General features: G+C 33.3%; 3 protein-coding genes across 7 annotated transcripts; 1 reads left to right on the top strand and 2 right to left on the bottom strand.

The window, feature by feature from the left end:
* Positions 1 to 1,057: 1,057 nt before the first annotated feature.
* Positions 1,058 to 4,348, bottom strand: LOC123212955. Of its 3 annotated transcripts, none has more exons than XM_044632217.1 (5): positions 4,257 to 4,348; positions 3,744 to 3,837; positions 2,447 to 3,532; positions 2,128 to 2,209; positions 1,058 to 1,389 (listed from the first exon to the last, which is right to left on the bottom strand). In XM_044632217.1, exons 3-5 carry the CDS (start codon positions 3,259 to 3,261, stop codon positions 1,180 to 1,182), a joined length of 1,107 nt encoding a protein of 368 aa, XP_044488152.1. In that variant the 5' UTR covers positions 3,262 to 3,532; positions 3,744 to 3,837; positions 4,257 to 4,348; the 3' UTR covers positions 1,058 to 1,179. The 3 variants fall into 3 exon arrangements, with proteins under 3 accessions (XP_044488152.1, XP_044488151.1, XP_044488149.1); XM_044632216.1 differs by having other exon boundaries at positions 2,447 to 3,542; positions 4,257 to 4,345; XM_044632214.1 differs by having other exon boundaries at positions 2,447 to 3,542; positions 3,744 to 4,331.
* Positions 4,349 to 7,362: 3,014 nt separating this feature from the next.
* Positions 7,363 to 11,884, top strand: LOC123212744 (2,4-dichlorophenol 6-monooxygenase). 2 transcript variants are annotated; one of them, XM_044631922.1, is made up of 11 exons: positions 7,363 to 7,628; positions 7,982 to 8,064; positions 8,146 to 8,281; positions 8,561 to 9,048; positions 9,146 to 9,193; positions 9,422 to 9,596; positions 9,887 to 9,999; positions 10,090 to 10,186; positions 10,347 to 10,566; positions 10,838 to 10,991; positions 11,193 to 11,884. In XM_044631922.1, exons 1-11 carry the CDS (start codon positions 7,436 to 7,438, stop codon positions 11,619 to 11,621), a joined length of 2,136 nt encoding a protein of 711 aa, XP_044487857.1. In that variant the 5' UTR covers positions 7,363 to 7,435; the 3' UTR covers positions 11,622 to 11,884. The 2 variants fall into 2 exon arrangements, with proteins under 2 accessions (XP_044487857.1, XP_044487858.1); XM_044631923.1 differs by lacking the exon at positions 7,982 to 8,064 and having other exon boundaries at positions 7,494 to 7,628.
* A 543-nt stretch (positions 11,885 to 12,427) lies between these two features.
* LOC123213066 (uncharacterized membrane protein YuiD-like) lies at positions 12,428 to 15,328 on the bottom strand. Of its 2 annotated transcripts, none has more exons than XM_044632406.1 (5): positions 15,024 to 15,328; positions 13,805 to 13,961; positions 13,392 to 13,442; positions 13,059 to 13,233; positions 12,428 to 12,760 (listed from the first exon to the last, which is right to left on the bottom strand). In XM_044632406.1, the coding sequence occupies exons 1-5, from the start codon at positions 15,161 to 15,163 to the stop codon at positions 12,630 to 12,632; spliced, it is 654 nt and encodes a 217-aa protein (XP_044488341.1). In that variant the 5' UTR covers positions 15,164 to 15,328; the 3' UTR covers positions 12,428 to 12,629. The 2 variants fall into 2 exon arrangements, with proteins under 2 accessions (XP_044488341.1, XP_044488342.1); XM_044632407.1 differs by having other exon boundaries at positions 13,141 to 13,233; positions 15,024 to 15,314.
* Between the last annotated feature and the right edge of the window lie 550 nt (positions 15,329 to 15,878).

Genomic DNA, 15,878 nt, shown 5'->3' with positions numbered 1-15,878 from the left:
AATATATAATATATTTCCTTAATTCATAAGGTAGGGTTAATGCAATTATAATTTAATTAATTATCGATACAATAATAAATCTAAACATTTATTCTAATTTTTCTTTTTATTTAAAGCATATATTCTTAACAGTAAACGATCGTTATCCTGTAAAAATAAATATGTGATGGAAATATAATTTCATAAGTTAAGAGTTAAACATGAAAAAAAAATCATTATTTTTTTATTTAAGATTTTCGAATTACATATCAAACTTAACCCATGGGTAGATAACATGATTGGATGGTTGTTCTCTTGATATTATATCTATGAATTTGATTAAGGAAAAGGAAATGTGACTACGTGAGAATAAACATCTTTATACTTTTAAATTTCATCATTTTTAATTGATTATCGTCAATTCTATATTCTTTAAATTTCATTATTATTCTCATGATATTTCTAAGTTTCATTGTTATTCTTTCTACTTTTGACCTCTTTATATTTCTTTTCTTTCTTTCAGACAGTTACATGTTTTTTCATTTTAATAAAATTATATTTATCTAATTTTGATTTTCTAATAATAATTAATTACTAATATAAATATAATTGAGTCAAGCCAAGCTTGGTAGCTCTAAACTCAAATTCGGCTCAATTATGCATATGTCAAGCTAGAGCTTGACAAACTCAAGACTTTGAGGCTGGAGCTCCAAATGAAAACAGTTACTCAAATTCAACTAAAAAATTATAATTAAACCCTATAATTTATGTTTATATCATTACCTCGTATATTCCAAAGGAAAAAATAAATTTTAAAAGTGTAAATATAAGATTTTAAATTTTTAGAAATTTATTGATATACTTGAATTAAGTCACGAGCTCAAACGTGACCTAAAGAATTGAAATTGTTTGAGTTCAAACTTGGGTTGACAATAATCGGGCCAAACCATAAGCATCTTCCGCAGAGCCCTGCTCATTGGCAGCCCTATTATGAAACCCGACTTTTGCTTCATTTGAGATTTGATGAACAAATCAAGTATCCTGATAATGCCTCACTCAAAAGGGGGTACATGACATGTATTCAAAGCAAGCAAACCCCATGAAAGTGTTTATTACCATGATTCTTCAGGTTCATATACATTCACAAAAATGAGAAGAAAAAAAGTTCTGGAACAACAATTATTGGCTGCTGCAAAGTTGCTACCAGCAAAGGGAAGGCAACTTAAAAGAAAATGAATAGGGCAGATGACCAGTTCTCCTAATGTAGTCTGCATTTTCAGAGGTCCTCACAGCTTTCTCGTTCAATTTGGCTTCTGCATTTGCACGCTTTTCCTCCGCTATTCTCCTAGTAGTTGCAAGTTTGTTTGCCAACTTCTCTTGCGCCCGAGCTTTCAATCTCTCTGCCTTCACCTAGAAGTTGGAGCACAAATAGTCAGAAAACTGAAATTTTAAGTGCAAAATAAGAAGGGTTTTTGAAGTTCGCTGTAATTTATTTTGCAATAATGTCAGTAAGGTAAGAGGAAGTTGCAGACTATTCATGGCTGTGCATTTTGACTTGCAACTTTCAGTTCATTGACTTCCAACTTTCTGAACTTAAAGACCCATCCCGATTTCATCCCCAAGTTGTAGATATATGACAACTCAAGTGCAGTAAGAAAACGTACTTGTGCTTCAGTGAGAATCCTTTCTATAGCTGACTGAGCCAAAAAAGAAAAAACACTTTATGCTATATTTGTAATGCTAGTTTTTTCTGATTCTTTTACTCTTGGGATAAGACGGCAAACAAAATGAGAAAAGAAGACTCAAAGATGTTGCATTCGGCTCTGCAGTACTTTTCTTCTTCTGCTCATTTGAAAAGGACTTTACAATGTGAAGACAGGGAGAATAAGTCTCTTCGGTTCCTTGAAGGGGCATCCTAATAATATTATTGAGACATTGTCTTGCAAAATCAGAAAGTGTAAAATTATTAGCAACATGCTTATGTTGCAAGTTGGGTGGTGAAGGTGTCTGCAATTTTATTTCAAGTACTTTTTCTTGCTTAACACTAGTACTGCAACTTATCTCTATGCCAATATTCAAAAATAAAATCTGCTTGCATGCCAATATTCAAAAATACAATCTGCTTGCATAAACTGCGGAAAAGAATACCTCCATTTTCTTCATCTCCATTTCTGCTTTCCTCTTTTGATGATTTTCCCATGCTTGTATTTTCACCTCTTCCCGTTTATACCTACAACAAAAGATTGCAAGGACATCACATTAGCAACTCTTTCAATAAGTTCTTAGGCCTCTATTGGCCAATGAACAGTCTGAGGAATCTCACTCCCCGCCTCCCAAGATCTTAACAGGAGTAGAAGATACTCAAACTGTTACATATTTAATTTTGGGTTTTTAAGTAAAAAGAGCTCTAAACTGTTGTTTAATTAGTCGCATCTAATAGCCAGAGAAATTTATATTAGTGTATTACCTTGCCATGTACTTAGCACGTTCAGCCTCATCCCAAGCCACTGCCTGGGCCTCTAAATTGTTTAGCTTTCTAACTTTATCAGAATTATTGTTCTCAGTTATTTTGCAAGGATCACGTTCATCTCCACTCCATCTGGAAGCACCACTCCCCCTGCCAGCAGAGTTGGCCTCACCTCTATTTTCTGTTGATGTTAGACCAGTTTGATACCCCTCAGTAGCCTGCACTCTGTGTTGATAGCTAACCGGGGTTGAGGATCCTGAAGTTATGGGGCTCCTCCTCACAGGAGTCGTGGCTCTAATAGGTGTAGCTGTTCTTGAAGGCTCCTGGCTTGTAATAGGTGTCATTTCAGTGCCCATATCTCTCACACATATTGATCTAATAGCTGAAGATGAATTTTCCATGGGCTTATTGATTCGCCATATTGATTCATCACAGTCTACATTCTTTGTTTCTGCTTCACATTGAGTTGTCACTGCAACTAAGCATAAATTTTGTTTTTCTTCCCCGTCATCTTCGTCACTAGGGTAGTCTTGCTCCTTTTGTGGAACAGGAGCTATAAGTCTCCTGTCATCAGCGTTTGAGTTGCGTGGCTTGGATTTGGATTGGTTTTTCTCTCCCCCTCTTGACAACGCCACAAGCCATTTTTGTGCATCATCCCATTTAGATGGAGTTGGCTTGCCTAAGGCTGTTCGATGATGAGAACTACAGCGGTTAGCTCCATTTCCTTTTGGGAACTCAAAACTAATAGCGCTGCTACTCGAAATCTCTTGAACTGGTCCATGGTTGTAACACCCCTTATCATCTATAGATCTCATGTTCTCTCCCTCTCACTATCTCTCTCTCACACACAACAGAACAACGATCACTTAACTAAATTCAAGAATATTTCCCCCACTCCACTGCATTAAAACAAAGTTAATCCTGAACAAATCAAACATGGACCAGATCCAATTATCTTACTCAAATCTAAGTTGGTAGTAAATGCAGTATTCCAAACAGAGTCCAGAAAACAGATCCAGGGGAGTAGTCACTCGTTATTAGGTCCGAGATTCATGCCTCCACAGAGATGTAAACAGTTGCAGCCAGCTATTAAGAACTAACAACAAAAGAAAATTAGCTTGAAACCTGATTAACCATAGAAGTCAAATAATTTTCTATGACACATATGATCAAACGCATAGGACACTTCTTAAATCTTCTCCACCCACCAGATACTAGATGGGATTCCTCCACAAGTAATGAGTACACATATTGAAAATAAATTTTATCAAACAGATTAACAATGCACTGTACTAACCCCAAGATTTCTGAAGTTTTATCTCACTGCAGCAGCAAAGGACGCATTTGGAGTTTATCCATAGATAGATAACTAATCCCCAAAGCTGAAAAGCCTAAACAACAATCAAGAAGATAATAACAGCCAAACTCAAAGTTAAAAGCTAAACACATGCAGCCATGTTGATTTCATTGCTGTTTACTGACTGTATCAAAGGCTAATCAAGTACTAATAAAAGTTCAGACCCTCCAAAAAGAGTGACCAGAAATGCAGGCTCAAAAACAACAACAACAACAAAAACGCCAGAAGCAGAAGGATTCTGCAGGAAAAAGCAAACCTACAGAGAATAAGACCTCATTACCATGGATTTTTGAGATCTACAGAGCTAACAAAAAAGCTTCAGATCCATTGTACAATAAAATACTAAAAATAACTATGCATTGTTGAAACTTGAACCAGCCAACATGCATGGCAGTAGCGGTAATAGTAAAAAAAAGTTACATAAAATAAACCATTTACATAGAAAGAATCAACCTTTATTGCAAATTAAATTAGCCCTCACACAAACTGGAATCTAGGAAAGAGTTTCAGCAAAACCCAGAAGCCTGTTTTTAAAATACTGTTGCGCTTTTAACGGTAACTGGTTTGTGTGGAAATGGGAAGGAAGACACGTGGACGGTTGGAGATGGCTTTGGTGTCAGTAGGAGCAGACATAATGGAGTTAGTTAACTGGTTAAGTTTGATGTATGGATTGTGACGGTCGATGATGCAAGGTTTCTGAAGCTATCACGTGGGCTTAAATGGAGGACAAAGAGTGGGTCCAGGAGGGAGTGCTGTTTGACCGTGACCCTAACAGTGATTGGTGTAATTAAATTGTACGAACAAATCACATGTTGCCATGTCGGCAATGGGGACCACCACCTTCGTTCAATTTAAGTAAGCCGATCCGTGGATGCTGCAGGACCATGTGGGTCCTTATGCTTTGTTGTCCCCTTCTTAAGAAGTGATTATCTGTTTTTATTCATTATTTTATTTCACAAAGCATTATATACAAAACCGGAATGTTATATAGTTTGAGTAATATTTTATTATTAAAATAAAAAAATTATCTTAAAAATAAATTATTTAAAAAATTATTAAATATAAATAATTATTATATTTAATAAAATTTAGTATATATAAATAATTATTGTGTTTGATTAAAGGTAATAAAAGAATACTAATAAATTATTTTACTTAAATGTGTTTAAATATAATTATTTTAAAATATTTTTTATATTATTTGTCATATTAATTAAAAATAAATTTATTTTTATCTCAAAAAATTAATAAATAATAATATAATTATAATAAAATCAATATTATCTTAATAATTTTTAAATACTTAAGGTGAAGATAATAATCAGATTACCACTTATATTATCTGTCACATCCTTATTAGTAATAGAAGATCACTGTAATATTTTATTACTGACAAATCAAATAAGAGAATAAAAGACATATTACCAAAATAATTTTTAAATACTACAACTAAATGACCCTTTAGAAAATACAAAATTTATGTCATAAATAATATATATCACTCCCTATTTTATATTAAAAATCATCCTTATTGTAAATATAGATCAGTGTAGACATCATGGTAATTAAATTGTGTATTATATCGTATATTAAAATTTTAATTTTACATATTATATTTGAGATATTATATTATATGGTATAATATAATTTTTAAAAAATAAAATAATATAATTGACACGTCATAATTTTAGAAAATATCACAAGTACATTTAAAAAATTTAAAATTTTTCACATATATCCTTACTATATTATTATTATTATTTTTTTAAGTTTATTCAACCATATCAATAATATGTATTGTATTATATAATAAGTTCATTATATCGTATTAATTACGATATACCTCATAATATATATCGTTTTTCATTTGTATCATAAAATATGTATCACATATCATAGGATACTGATAACTATGTAAACAATTAAAAACAGTAAAATTATAATAAATAAGTTGATGTTTACGCGGACAATAAAATGATGCAGACACATATTTGGTATATAATTTATGTATATAGATAATGTGTTATCATATTATTAAATGATTTTAAATTAAATATAAAATAACATTTAATCATATAATAACACATAATTTGCATATATAAATTATATACAAAAAAACGTATACATATAATATTGCTCAGTCTGCTCTTATAAAGAAGTTCAACCAACAACTCAATAGCATATTTCTATCATTATATTATCAATTTTTCTGAATAAACTTTTACAGAGTTACAATATATATGTAAAAAATGACGTCCCTCAATCCCTGCAAAATTCTCCATTTATAGGACATGATGTAAGGTTATGTATCTAATTACATAACTGAATGAAAAAACTATATTGCAATGAATCTAAACAGAGTTTGTTCTTAAGGTAAAGGGACAATTGCGTGTTCTTAATTTGGTAAGAAGTAATAGTTATCCAACAATAATAGGAGATCAAAATGAATGTGATTATGTGATTGTAAGAGACTGCTCTAACATGTTGGAAAAATCTTGAAAATTGTTGAATTTGTCGAGTTCTATTCGTTTGATTGTATATGGATGAAGGGATCTTTGCACGTAGTACTTATGGATTTGTGTTTAGATGATGTAGCTAGTTATTACATATAATTTGTATAGTTAGTTACTATATAATGACTATTTACTTTTTTAATATTATTTTTATGAGTTCGACTAAAAAAAAATATGGTTGCATAATAACTACTCCCAGTTTCAAAAGTATGAATAGAATTTGAAAATTTTTTCACTTTTGTGCACAAAATACATGACACAGACTATTAAAATCTTTGCTTCGAAACACATTGTGAAAAACAATGTTTCCACTTTACATTTCATGCACACACTATCTACTTATCGTGGAATTTCAAATTCTCATAATTTCTTATTGGAGTTTTGATAACCGAAGAATCGTACTCGTTTAGTTAGATAGATAAACCTCAAAATATGTAATCCATAACTATTACATCGAATAATTTAAAGTTTGACTTGACAAAACATAATAGGGTCTCAAACTTAGTCCCATCATTTGAGAATTTCACGATTCATCAACTCAAACAAATCACTAAGGTTAGGGTATAATTCATTTAGCTTGTTGGATTAATGGCATATGTCATATACATGACTTCAACGATTGAAATCATTTTTTGTTCAATCTTAAAATGTTGATGAAATTGTTTGTATACTTATGCTTCAACTTTTTTTTTACACAAAATTTTTTAAAGTATTTCAAAATTTCAAGCTCCGTATAAATCATAAACAATTTACAAAGCTTTCAGATTCCTATTACAAAACATTCAAATTGTCAAATCTTCCCGGGGACTTCCTTAGTTTCCCTCCAAACGAACAGCATCAAAACTCTGTTTAGGGTAGGCTTTTAATTTTGTGTTTGAACCGAGCTTTTGCTGACCATTGTTCGTTGTCAACAGGTTTGACTCCACTCATGCGTGTAATGAAATTACTGCATTATATTGTCAAACACAATATATTTCTTGGCCCAAGCCCAATTAAAACCCAAAACTGCAACCTAACAAAACCGATCCACACCAAACTAATTGCCCATGCAACATATTTCGCTTCGCTTTCTCTCCATGTCCGCGAGTTCTTGCTTGATTCAATATCTGAGATTGTTTAATGGGAGTTTCAGGGTTTACGAGGAGGTTTAATTGCCTCTTCCTCAGAACTAAAACATACCCATTTGGATATATTCAAAGCAGAGCCTTGTCGGACTCCAAAACTTTCAGCTCCAACGATGCCGAACTTCCGGTTTTGATCGTTGGCGCAGGACCCGTTGGTCTTGTTCTCTCTATACTTCTCACTAAATTAGGTATATTTTTTATTCATCTGTTTACCCTTTTCACAAAATTGTGTTTTCCTGTTTTTCGGCTGCTGAAGAAGTTTGAGAGTAGGAAGAAGAAGAGAAGAATATTTTTATTATTAATTTTTTTTGGGAATATTTAATGTAATGCTATAAATAGCCATATATTTATTTTTTGATGGAATATTCATGGTTCTTTTAAGTTTTTCTCGAAGCATGGAATTTTTTAAAGGTAGTATTTTTTTTAGCCGTGATATGTTGAAGAGAGGAAATTGATAGTTGGAGACTTAGAGGTCTTAGTAGAAAGGGGGCAAAATGTAGCTAGTGTTTGAAATGTAATTGCTGCTTATGTTATTTTGTAGGGATAAAATGCTCGCTTTTGGAGAAAAACAAGGCGTTTTCTAAGCATCCTCAGGCACATTTTATCAATAATCGGTCTATGGAGGTTGAATTTACTATATGGAAGATATCTGCATTTGGTTATCTTAGAAGAAGTTAATTTTCACAGTGATGTGGTTGTTGTTAGGTGTTTCGAAAGCTGGATGGCTTGGCCGAGGAGATTGAAAAATCACAACCACCAGTTGATTTATGGAGAAAGTTCATATATTGTACATCACTCATGGGTTCGATTCTCGGATCAGTAGATCATATGAAACCTCAAGGTGTGATTTATCTCAACAACTTTTATGTTTTCACTTAGAATGTGGCTGTTCAGTTCTATCATTGGCCCTAAAGACTACAAAAACTAGATCATAAGGTGTATTTATCACTTACTGAAATTGGTTGTATGTTTTGAACTTATGAATTCTGATGCACCTTAATATTTTATATGTGCCAAAATTATATGTGTGCAATAATGAAAATACGAAGGTTCTTTTATTCTTCAGGGGGAATTTATGATTTGATATTTATAAATTTATACTGTTGTTATTCCTTGCCAGATTTTGAGAAAGTTGTGAGCCCCGTCTGTGTTGCACACTTTTCACAGTACAAATTAATTAGATTGCTACTTAAGCAGCTGGAAAATATTGACTTTAAAGTTTGTACCTCAGAAGCTTCAGAACAGCATAGTTTTCTCCAGGGAAGGAGAATATTAATGGGGCATGAGTGTATATCCATCAATGCAACTGACCACTGTATAGATGTGACTGCTTCATTTGAAGAGGGAGGAAAACTTAAGAAGAAAAATATTCAGTGTAATGTGCTTGTTGGCACAGATGGTGCAGGAAGTACTATAAGGAGGCTTATAGGAATAGATCTAAGAGGCGAAAAAGATTTGCAAAAGCTTGTCAGTGTTCATTTTTTGAGTAAATGCCTTGGAGATTATCTGCTGAATGAGAGGCCTGGAATGCTATTTTTCATTTTCAACACCGAAGCCATTGGAGTCCTTGTAGCTCACGATCTGAATCAAGGAGAATTTGTGTTGCAGGTATCGCAGAGGCTTTAGAAATTGTTCGGATTAAATTTGTGCCAGTTTGATAAGTGCATCATATACATGCAGTAAATTATTGCTCATCATCCTGCAGATACCTTTCTATCCACCTCAGCAAAATCTTGAAGATTTCAGCCCTGAGGTAATCTTCATTTGATACTGATGGGTTTTAAGATGTAGTATTTCATTAAGATCTTTGCTTGTACCCTTTATGTGGTCAAGTATGGAGGATGAAAAATGTTACAAACCCATTAAACATTTGTAAAAAACATGGTAGGCAATTGTCAGATGTAGTTGTAAGATTCATAATATTAATGAGTGCAGTTTCCCCATCATTAGTAACAGTTTCTTTGAATGATGCAACTTGTAGATATGCAAGCAATTAATATTCAAGTTAGCTGGTCAGGAGCTTTCAGACGTCAATGTGATCGATGTAAAGCCATGGGTGATGCATGCTGAAGTAGCTCAGAAGTTTGTGTGTTGTGATAATCGAATAATACTTGCCGGTGATGCTGCTCATCGGTTTCCTCCTGCTGGTGGTTTTGGTTAGTAGTTTTTTTTTTTTTTTGCAGATGTAAAAGTCCCTTAAATTCATTACCGCGCTGATAGTATGTCAACTCCTTACATTTTCTAAAATGTTGGTTTATTAAGAAGAAATTATAGATATGAGAAAGCATATGTGGTTGGACACCCAGAATCACTATGCTATTTTGGCTTTTAGCTTAGAAATTTTCTTAATGTGTGTTGAAACAAAGTGTTCAAGTTCTGCTTTATGTATTCCGTCGATGACACTTGGCATTGAAATTTGCTAAACTATATTATATTATGTATGCAGGAATGAATACTGGCATTCAGGATGCTCATAATCTTGCCTGGAAATTAGCTTCCGTACTACAGGGTATTGCACCACTTTCATTACTTCATACTTATGAAACAGAACGTAAGCCGGTATTGATTTTACTTTTTCTACCTTGTTCCTTTTGTATATTTATCCTGACATGATCTGGATACTTGACCTTTATGATGTGCTGTTGTCAGATTGCCAATTTCAATACTGCACTTAGTGTTGAGAACTTCAAAGCAGCCATGGCAGTTCCTTCTGCCCTTGGTCTTGATCCAACTATTGCAAGCTCCGGTAAATCAACACAGCTATTGCTAAAACCTTGCTTCTTTTCTTTTTCTTCTATCTTCTTTCCTCTCTTTGCTTGGTTTAGCTTATCAATCATTGAATTTAGATGTTTTCATGCATGCTTGTTGTTGAAATATTATTGTTTTCCCTTTTGTTGCATTTGCAGTGCATCAAGTAATTAATAAAGCAGTTGGTTCTTTTTTACCATCTGTACTACAGAGGGCAATGCTTGATGGAATCTTTAAGTTAGGTCGTGCCCAGCTTTCAGAATATCTTCTGAATGAAAGCAACCCACTTGGATCTTCAAGGCTATCTAAGTTAAGGCTAATATTTGAAGAAGGAAAGAGCCTTCAACTTCAGTTTCCTGCCGAGGATCTTGGTTTTAGGTATCTCCTTCACATCAAGAATAATTATTTCTAGTATGTGGCAGCTATTTTAATCTCAAATTCGCAAAAACAAATTTAGAAAACATATATATCTGTGTAGCAACTTGAAGCTCATGTGGTGTCCCCTAACCTGACTGTTCTGTGTTTTATTCTTTTTTTGGTTACCATTTCAATAGCAATTAAAATTAATTTTTAGCTACATTTTTTAGTCAAATAATGTCCAATGTTGGAGTTTCTGAATTCCTGTTATAATCCAATTAACTGTTGTTAGGTACTTTGAAGGAGCTCTTGTTCCTGACACTGAACCTCTGGTGACTGCTGAAGAAGTACCTACTGGTCGTCGGAGGGACTACATTCCTTCAGCAGATCCAGGATCAAGGCTGCCCCATATGAATGTCAGACTGTTGTCAACTTCACCAAGTCAGGTATGTGATTAGTTATTTGCCACAGCAGGCGTGAAGATCACCTCATTGTTTTTGCCCATGCTGTGGAGTTGTGGTTCTGTAAATAAGGAGTTCCCTCTTCCAGTTTGTTACATGGCAATTAATTAGCTGGAATTAATTTTTTTTCCTGAATGTGAAATTGCAGTTGGATTTTGTTTTAACTCATATTATGTGTTGTTGTAGGAAACACTATCTACTCTGGATCTTGTGGCTGGAGACCAGGTTGAATTTCTCCTCATAATAGCACCAATAGAGCAGTCCTACCATCTTGCTCGTGCAGCATTAAAGGTGGCTGCAGATTTAAAAGTTTCTACCAGGGTATGTGTAATGTGGCCTACTGGTACTGTGAGCAAAGCCGAAGCAAGTAAGACAGCATTGGCACCTTGGGAAAACTACGTAGATGTTGTGGAAGTTAAGAGATCAGCAGATTCACCATCATGGTGGAATATCTGTCAGATGACTGACAAAGGGGCCATCTTGGTGAGGCCTGATGATCACATTGCGTGGCGTGCGAAGTCAGGTGTTTTCGGCGACCCCAGTTTGGAGATGGAGAAGGCTTTCTCTGCTGCATTGGGGTTAAGGTCAGTCAATATAGAAAAGACCTCACCTTGATTCTTTGAAGACCTGTATTATGATTGATTCTTCTTTTGGATTGGAAGTAGTTGCTGTCTTCCCCACAAGTAGTCTTGTCTATGACAGCGTTATCACATCTTGCAATCAAGATTTTGATAGTAAAGCTATCATTATTAATGCATTATTTTTAGAGAATCTGTCTGTAAGCGGTGAATTTCAAAAACAATAATAGTTCATGTAAATCAATGAAAACAAATGTTAATGTGTTATTACATATAATGATATGTCGGCATTTGTATTTACATTTGCACTCATTGTTAGTATATGTTGTATTATTCTTCTATTGACCAACTCATATTTACCATAATTTGTAAATTATCTAATAAGTCAAATTTTTCCTTTTTTGTAGGGTTGAATTTGAGCAAATAGAATTTGAACGTAAGTTGATTCAAGTTTAACTTAAATCCATAATGGTTAATTTAAGTTTGAACTCTATCTAATTAAAATTAATTAGAGATGTTTTCAAAAGGTTGTTTGCCAAATTAATAATATAATTGATAAGATAAATAATATTATTATTGAAAGAAGATTCAAGTCAAACTCAAATCAATTTGTTGAATTGAAATTTTAACTCGAATATGGCTCAAGTCAAGTTTAACACTAAGTCGAGATTTGGCTTAAATCTATCCCTCCTTGCTCTGCCAATTATCGCTACTGAATTATAACTTGAAATTTATAAAAATAGGTTTACTTCCATTGCTACAAATGCTTTTCAAACATTTTGGTCACAAATTAGCACGTAGTAAAAATACACATGCAACATTTGTATCAAACGAAGCTATCTTGCCAAACTTCTGGGCTGGTATATAACAGACATTTCCATTATATCACAACTTATGATTCACTCAATCAATAAATCAAATTACATTGTAGCAATGCTACTGGTTGAATGAAGAGATGTAGTTCAATGAAAGAATGTGGCAAATTAAAACCAGACTCTCAACATTCAAATATTATGGTCACAGATATGCCAGAATGAATTTTGTTCTATGGCATGATCAAGTGTGAGCATGACGATGATATTCGCAATCTACTTGAGCCTAAGATTGCTGACTGACTAAGATGATCGCATGGCCAATAACTGCTGTGACAATACCAAGTAACCCTCCGGCAAAGACCTGTGATACAAGGAGATAAACCAGAAGAAATAAATAACTTTCAAATAGCTATCTCCTAAAAAATCACAAGTTAGAATTAATAGGGAATATAAGAATTTAAACATGGCTTTATCTTTACGAAGTTCAGAAGCTCAATAGAACTTATAAGGCAAACTGTAACGATCCATTTTTTGTTGTCAGATCCAATGGATGGATATCAGTGACTATGATATAACAACACAGAGAAGAATGGGCATGAACAAATTGTCTTATGTTATTATTGTGAAAAAAACTTAAACAATGGATCTGAAGAACATACAGATTTGGAAGCTTGCGACGGTAAAATATATGAGTGACTCCATCAAGTACTTAAGGGGGAAATTCAATGCAATAAACCGAACCTGAGGAGGGGTGTGACCAAGAAGTTCGCGCAATGGTCGTCTTTCAGCCAGAGGATGTTCAGCAGGAAGTTCATATACAATTTGATTTAACACCTGAAAAGAATCCATTTTAGAAACATGAAAAAATCAAACAAATAAAGCTTCTCTGACGTGTTAATTTTTTAACATGGATAGAGAGCAAGAAAAAACAAGATGAAGAGGAGAGAATCAGGGAGCAAGAGCAAAAACCAAAAGCTGCAAAAGTATCAAACCTCTGCCTGGCGCCCAGCATGAAGCCTTACACCAGTTGCATCATACATCACCTGCCACCGTAATCTCTACATTAAATATATAACAATGGGTTGCTAATATAATCAACATGAAAAACTGTTTCAATATCATCATTTATCATAATAAAAAAACTTTTACAAAATACTAAATACTATAATTTTAGAAAAACATAAATCGAACAACTGCTAAGATAAATAAAGCAATCCAAATAATAACGTGATCTATTTCTTGTGCTTTTCATATATTAGCAACATAATTTGTAATCCCTTTTAAGATTTTAATTTACATAAATAATAATTTAATCCTGGAAAAGCTTGTTATCTAGGGATTAAAACTCAGTTAAGTAGATGACTTGTGTATGCTAGTTATAATGGTATGGGGGCAGGGAACATACAACACATGCTAAGATCAATGCAATAGCAAACAGAGACCCTCCAAAGCTTTCTTGTAAACCAACTGCCATAGCAAGCGAAGTAACAGTTGCAGAATGGGATGATGGCATTCCACCAGATCCAACAAGTTGCTTGAGATCCCATCGTCTTTCCTTGTACCTGCAAATCTAAGAAAGCTTAGGCATCTCAGGGTAGACTAAATAACGAAAGAAAGGATCTCATCAATGCCAACTGAAGGATAATACAAGCAAAGAGGTAACAAAATCAATGAGCTACTAAGTTTGATATGCTCATAATTAAAAGGTTCAGACAGATGTTGTGGACACAATTACATGAGACCAAAACAGCACTAGTTTAACTCAGTCTATATAATAAATACGATGCCCTTTATCAATAGAGTAATTAGTTTACAATTATGCAAGTAGAAGTATGTGAAAAAAAACGAATTGATAGGCAGATGCCATATTATCAAAAATTCATGAATTTTCTTCTTGAATTCTGTCATTCTTCTCCTTCCTATGAATTTCTGAGTTTTTGAATCTGTGAATCTATTCTTTGCCTTGTTCTGCTTCTTCTCTGCTTCAATTTAATTTAGTCCATAACATAAAATTTACTGAAGAAATTCACCATTTGCATAATTACGCCATAAATTTTTTTCTACTGAGATTCTCTTCAGCATATCATTTAAGGGGAAATAGACAATCGAAAACTAGAAAAGGTGAGTTATTCAATAATTATATGGCAACAAATTGAGAAACAGCAAAATAAAGAAAATCCACATTTGCAAAAGACAAATGATAACCTACAAATCATCCACATTTATAATTCCGAGGATGCATTAATCTGTCAAGGCACCCCATAAAAAAAAAAAAAAAAACCAAGAAAGGATTGATGATGCCCTAAAAGTACAACTGACTGTAAAATATCACCGACTGTTGATAAAAATCTCCCAGTTGAGCTTAAGAACTGAGTGTTATCAATAAGAACAAAGTTTGATTCCTCACAATTAACAATTTCATAACCATTTCAAGATCTGGGCAGCCCCGTTTCTACAACGTCCAGAAATCATTCTTTCATTAAACTACAACACATCATATGCATCACAACACTGAAATACAAATCCTGTAAACTTCCCTTAAACCAGAAAAGACCATACCCATATCCCAAAATTCAAGAGTAGTCGAAACCAAAGAACCCAGGTGAGAAATAAATAAGTATTACCAGAGGGTGACGACCTTGATAGATTGGGCGATAGCAAAGGACACAAGAGCTGAAATGAGAGGATAATTGGTAATGATTGACAGTGATGTGGATGAAGATGAGGTAGACGTGGATGATGAATCTCCCGAGAAATCATCCATCTTCAATCGAAAGAAAAATTAAAAAAAAGAATGTTGAATTATTTTTGGTGTGAAAAGTGAGAAGAGAGTTGTTTGTAGGGGAAGCTAGGATCGGTCTTTGGTTAACAACTAACGGTCTTTGCTTCAACTGAATAATATGCTTATTTCTCTTATTTCTGTTTCGAATATACCCCTCCACTTGCTTTCCCCTCCTACTTTTATTCTCTTTACTTCCTCTTTTAATTTAATTATTGTATTTAGAAATTAGATCCACAATTATTATTGTAATAATAATTTTTTCTTGTCTTTTATTGGAAAACTGGACCTGGCTGCTAGAAGATACATTATTTTTAAAACAAGGATTGTCATTCAACTGAACTTTTCAGTGTAGTCGCAGGTCAAATGTCCATAACGCCCCATATCCATTGATAAGCCTGTTATCAGAAGGAATATAATAAAAATATGTAAATAAATAATAAGTACAATTTTATATATAAAGAATAATATATTGTTAAATAATTAGATATTATTTTATTTTTAATTTAAATTATTTAATTATATATTGATATATTATTATTTATACATAAAATTACATATATAATTCTACTCAAAGAAATGTTCCATGAGATGGGTGAGGCTGCAAACCACTCAAATTGCAAGTGAAGAGTCATGCTCAACAAGCTCATGACTTAGGATTCTAATATCACATCAATACATCTTTAAAAATTTAAAACCA

Source organism: Mangifera indica, chromosome 4, assembly GCF_011075055.1.
Source record: "Mangifera indica cultivar Alphonso chromosome 4, CATAS_Mindica_2.1, whole genome shotgun sequence".
Taxonomy (NCBI): Eukaryota; Viridiplantae; Streptophyta; class Magnoliopsida; order Sapindales; family Anacardiaceae; genus Mangifera; species Mangifera indica.
The sequence above is the reverse complement of the archived record's forward strand: the minus strand, read 5'-3'. Positions and strand labels throughout refer to the sequence as shown.

What these genes read in the sequence shown, in the direction of transcription:
- LOC123212955 (XM_044632217.1), bottom strand. Translation starts at nt 3,261, where the DNA reads ATGAGATCTATAGATGATAAGGGGTGTTACAACCATGGACCAGTTCAA. An exon ending in CGTGCTAAGTACATGGCAAG is followed by an intron (nt 2,210 to 2,446) that starts GTAATACACTAA and finishes CTTTTGTTGTAG; the next exon opens with GTATAAACGGGAAGAGGTGA. An exon ending in TGGAGATGAAGAAAATGGAG is followed by an intron (nt 1,390 to 2,127) that starts GTATTCTTTTCC and finishes TCCAACTTCTAG; the next exon opens with GTGAAGGCAGAGAGATTGAA.
- LOC123212744 (XM_044631922.1), top strand. Translation starts at nt 7,436, where the DNA reads ATGGGAGTTTCAGGGTTTACGAGGAGGTTTAATTGCCTCTTCCTCAGA. An exon ending in TCAATAATCGGTCTATGGAG is followed by an intron (nt 8,065 to 8,145) that starts GTTGAATTTACT and finishes GGTTGTTGTTAG; the next exon opens with GTGTTTCGAAAGCTGGATGG. An exon ending in TCCAACTATTGCAAGCTCCG is followed by an intron (nt 10,187 to 10,346) that starts GTAAATCAACAC and finishes TTGCATTTGCAG; the next exon opens with TGCATCAAGTAATTAATAAA.
- LOC123213066 (XM_044632406.1), bottom strand. Translation starts at nt 15,163, where the DNA reads ATGGATGATTTCTCGGGAGATTCATCATCCACGTCTACCTCATCTTCA. An exon ending in CATTGATCTTAGCATGTGTT is followed by an intron (nt 13,443 to 13,804) that starts GTATGTTCCCTG and finishes TTACGGTGGCAG; the next exon opens with GTGATGTATGATGCAACTGG. An exon ending in CGTCGCAAGCTTCCAAATCT is followed by an intron (nt 12,761 to 13,058) that starts GTATGTTCTTCA and finishes CTTGTATCACAG; the next exon opens with GTCTTTGCCGGAGGGTTACT.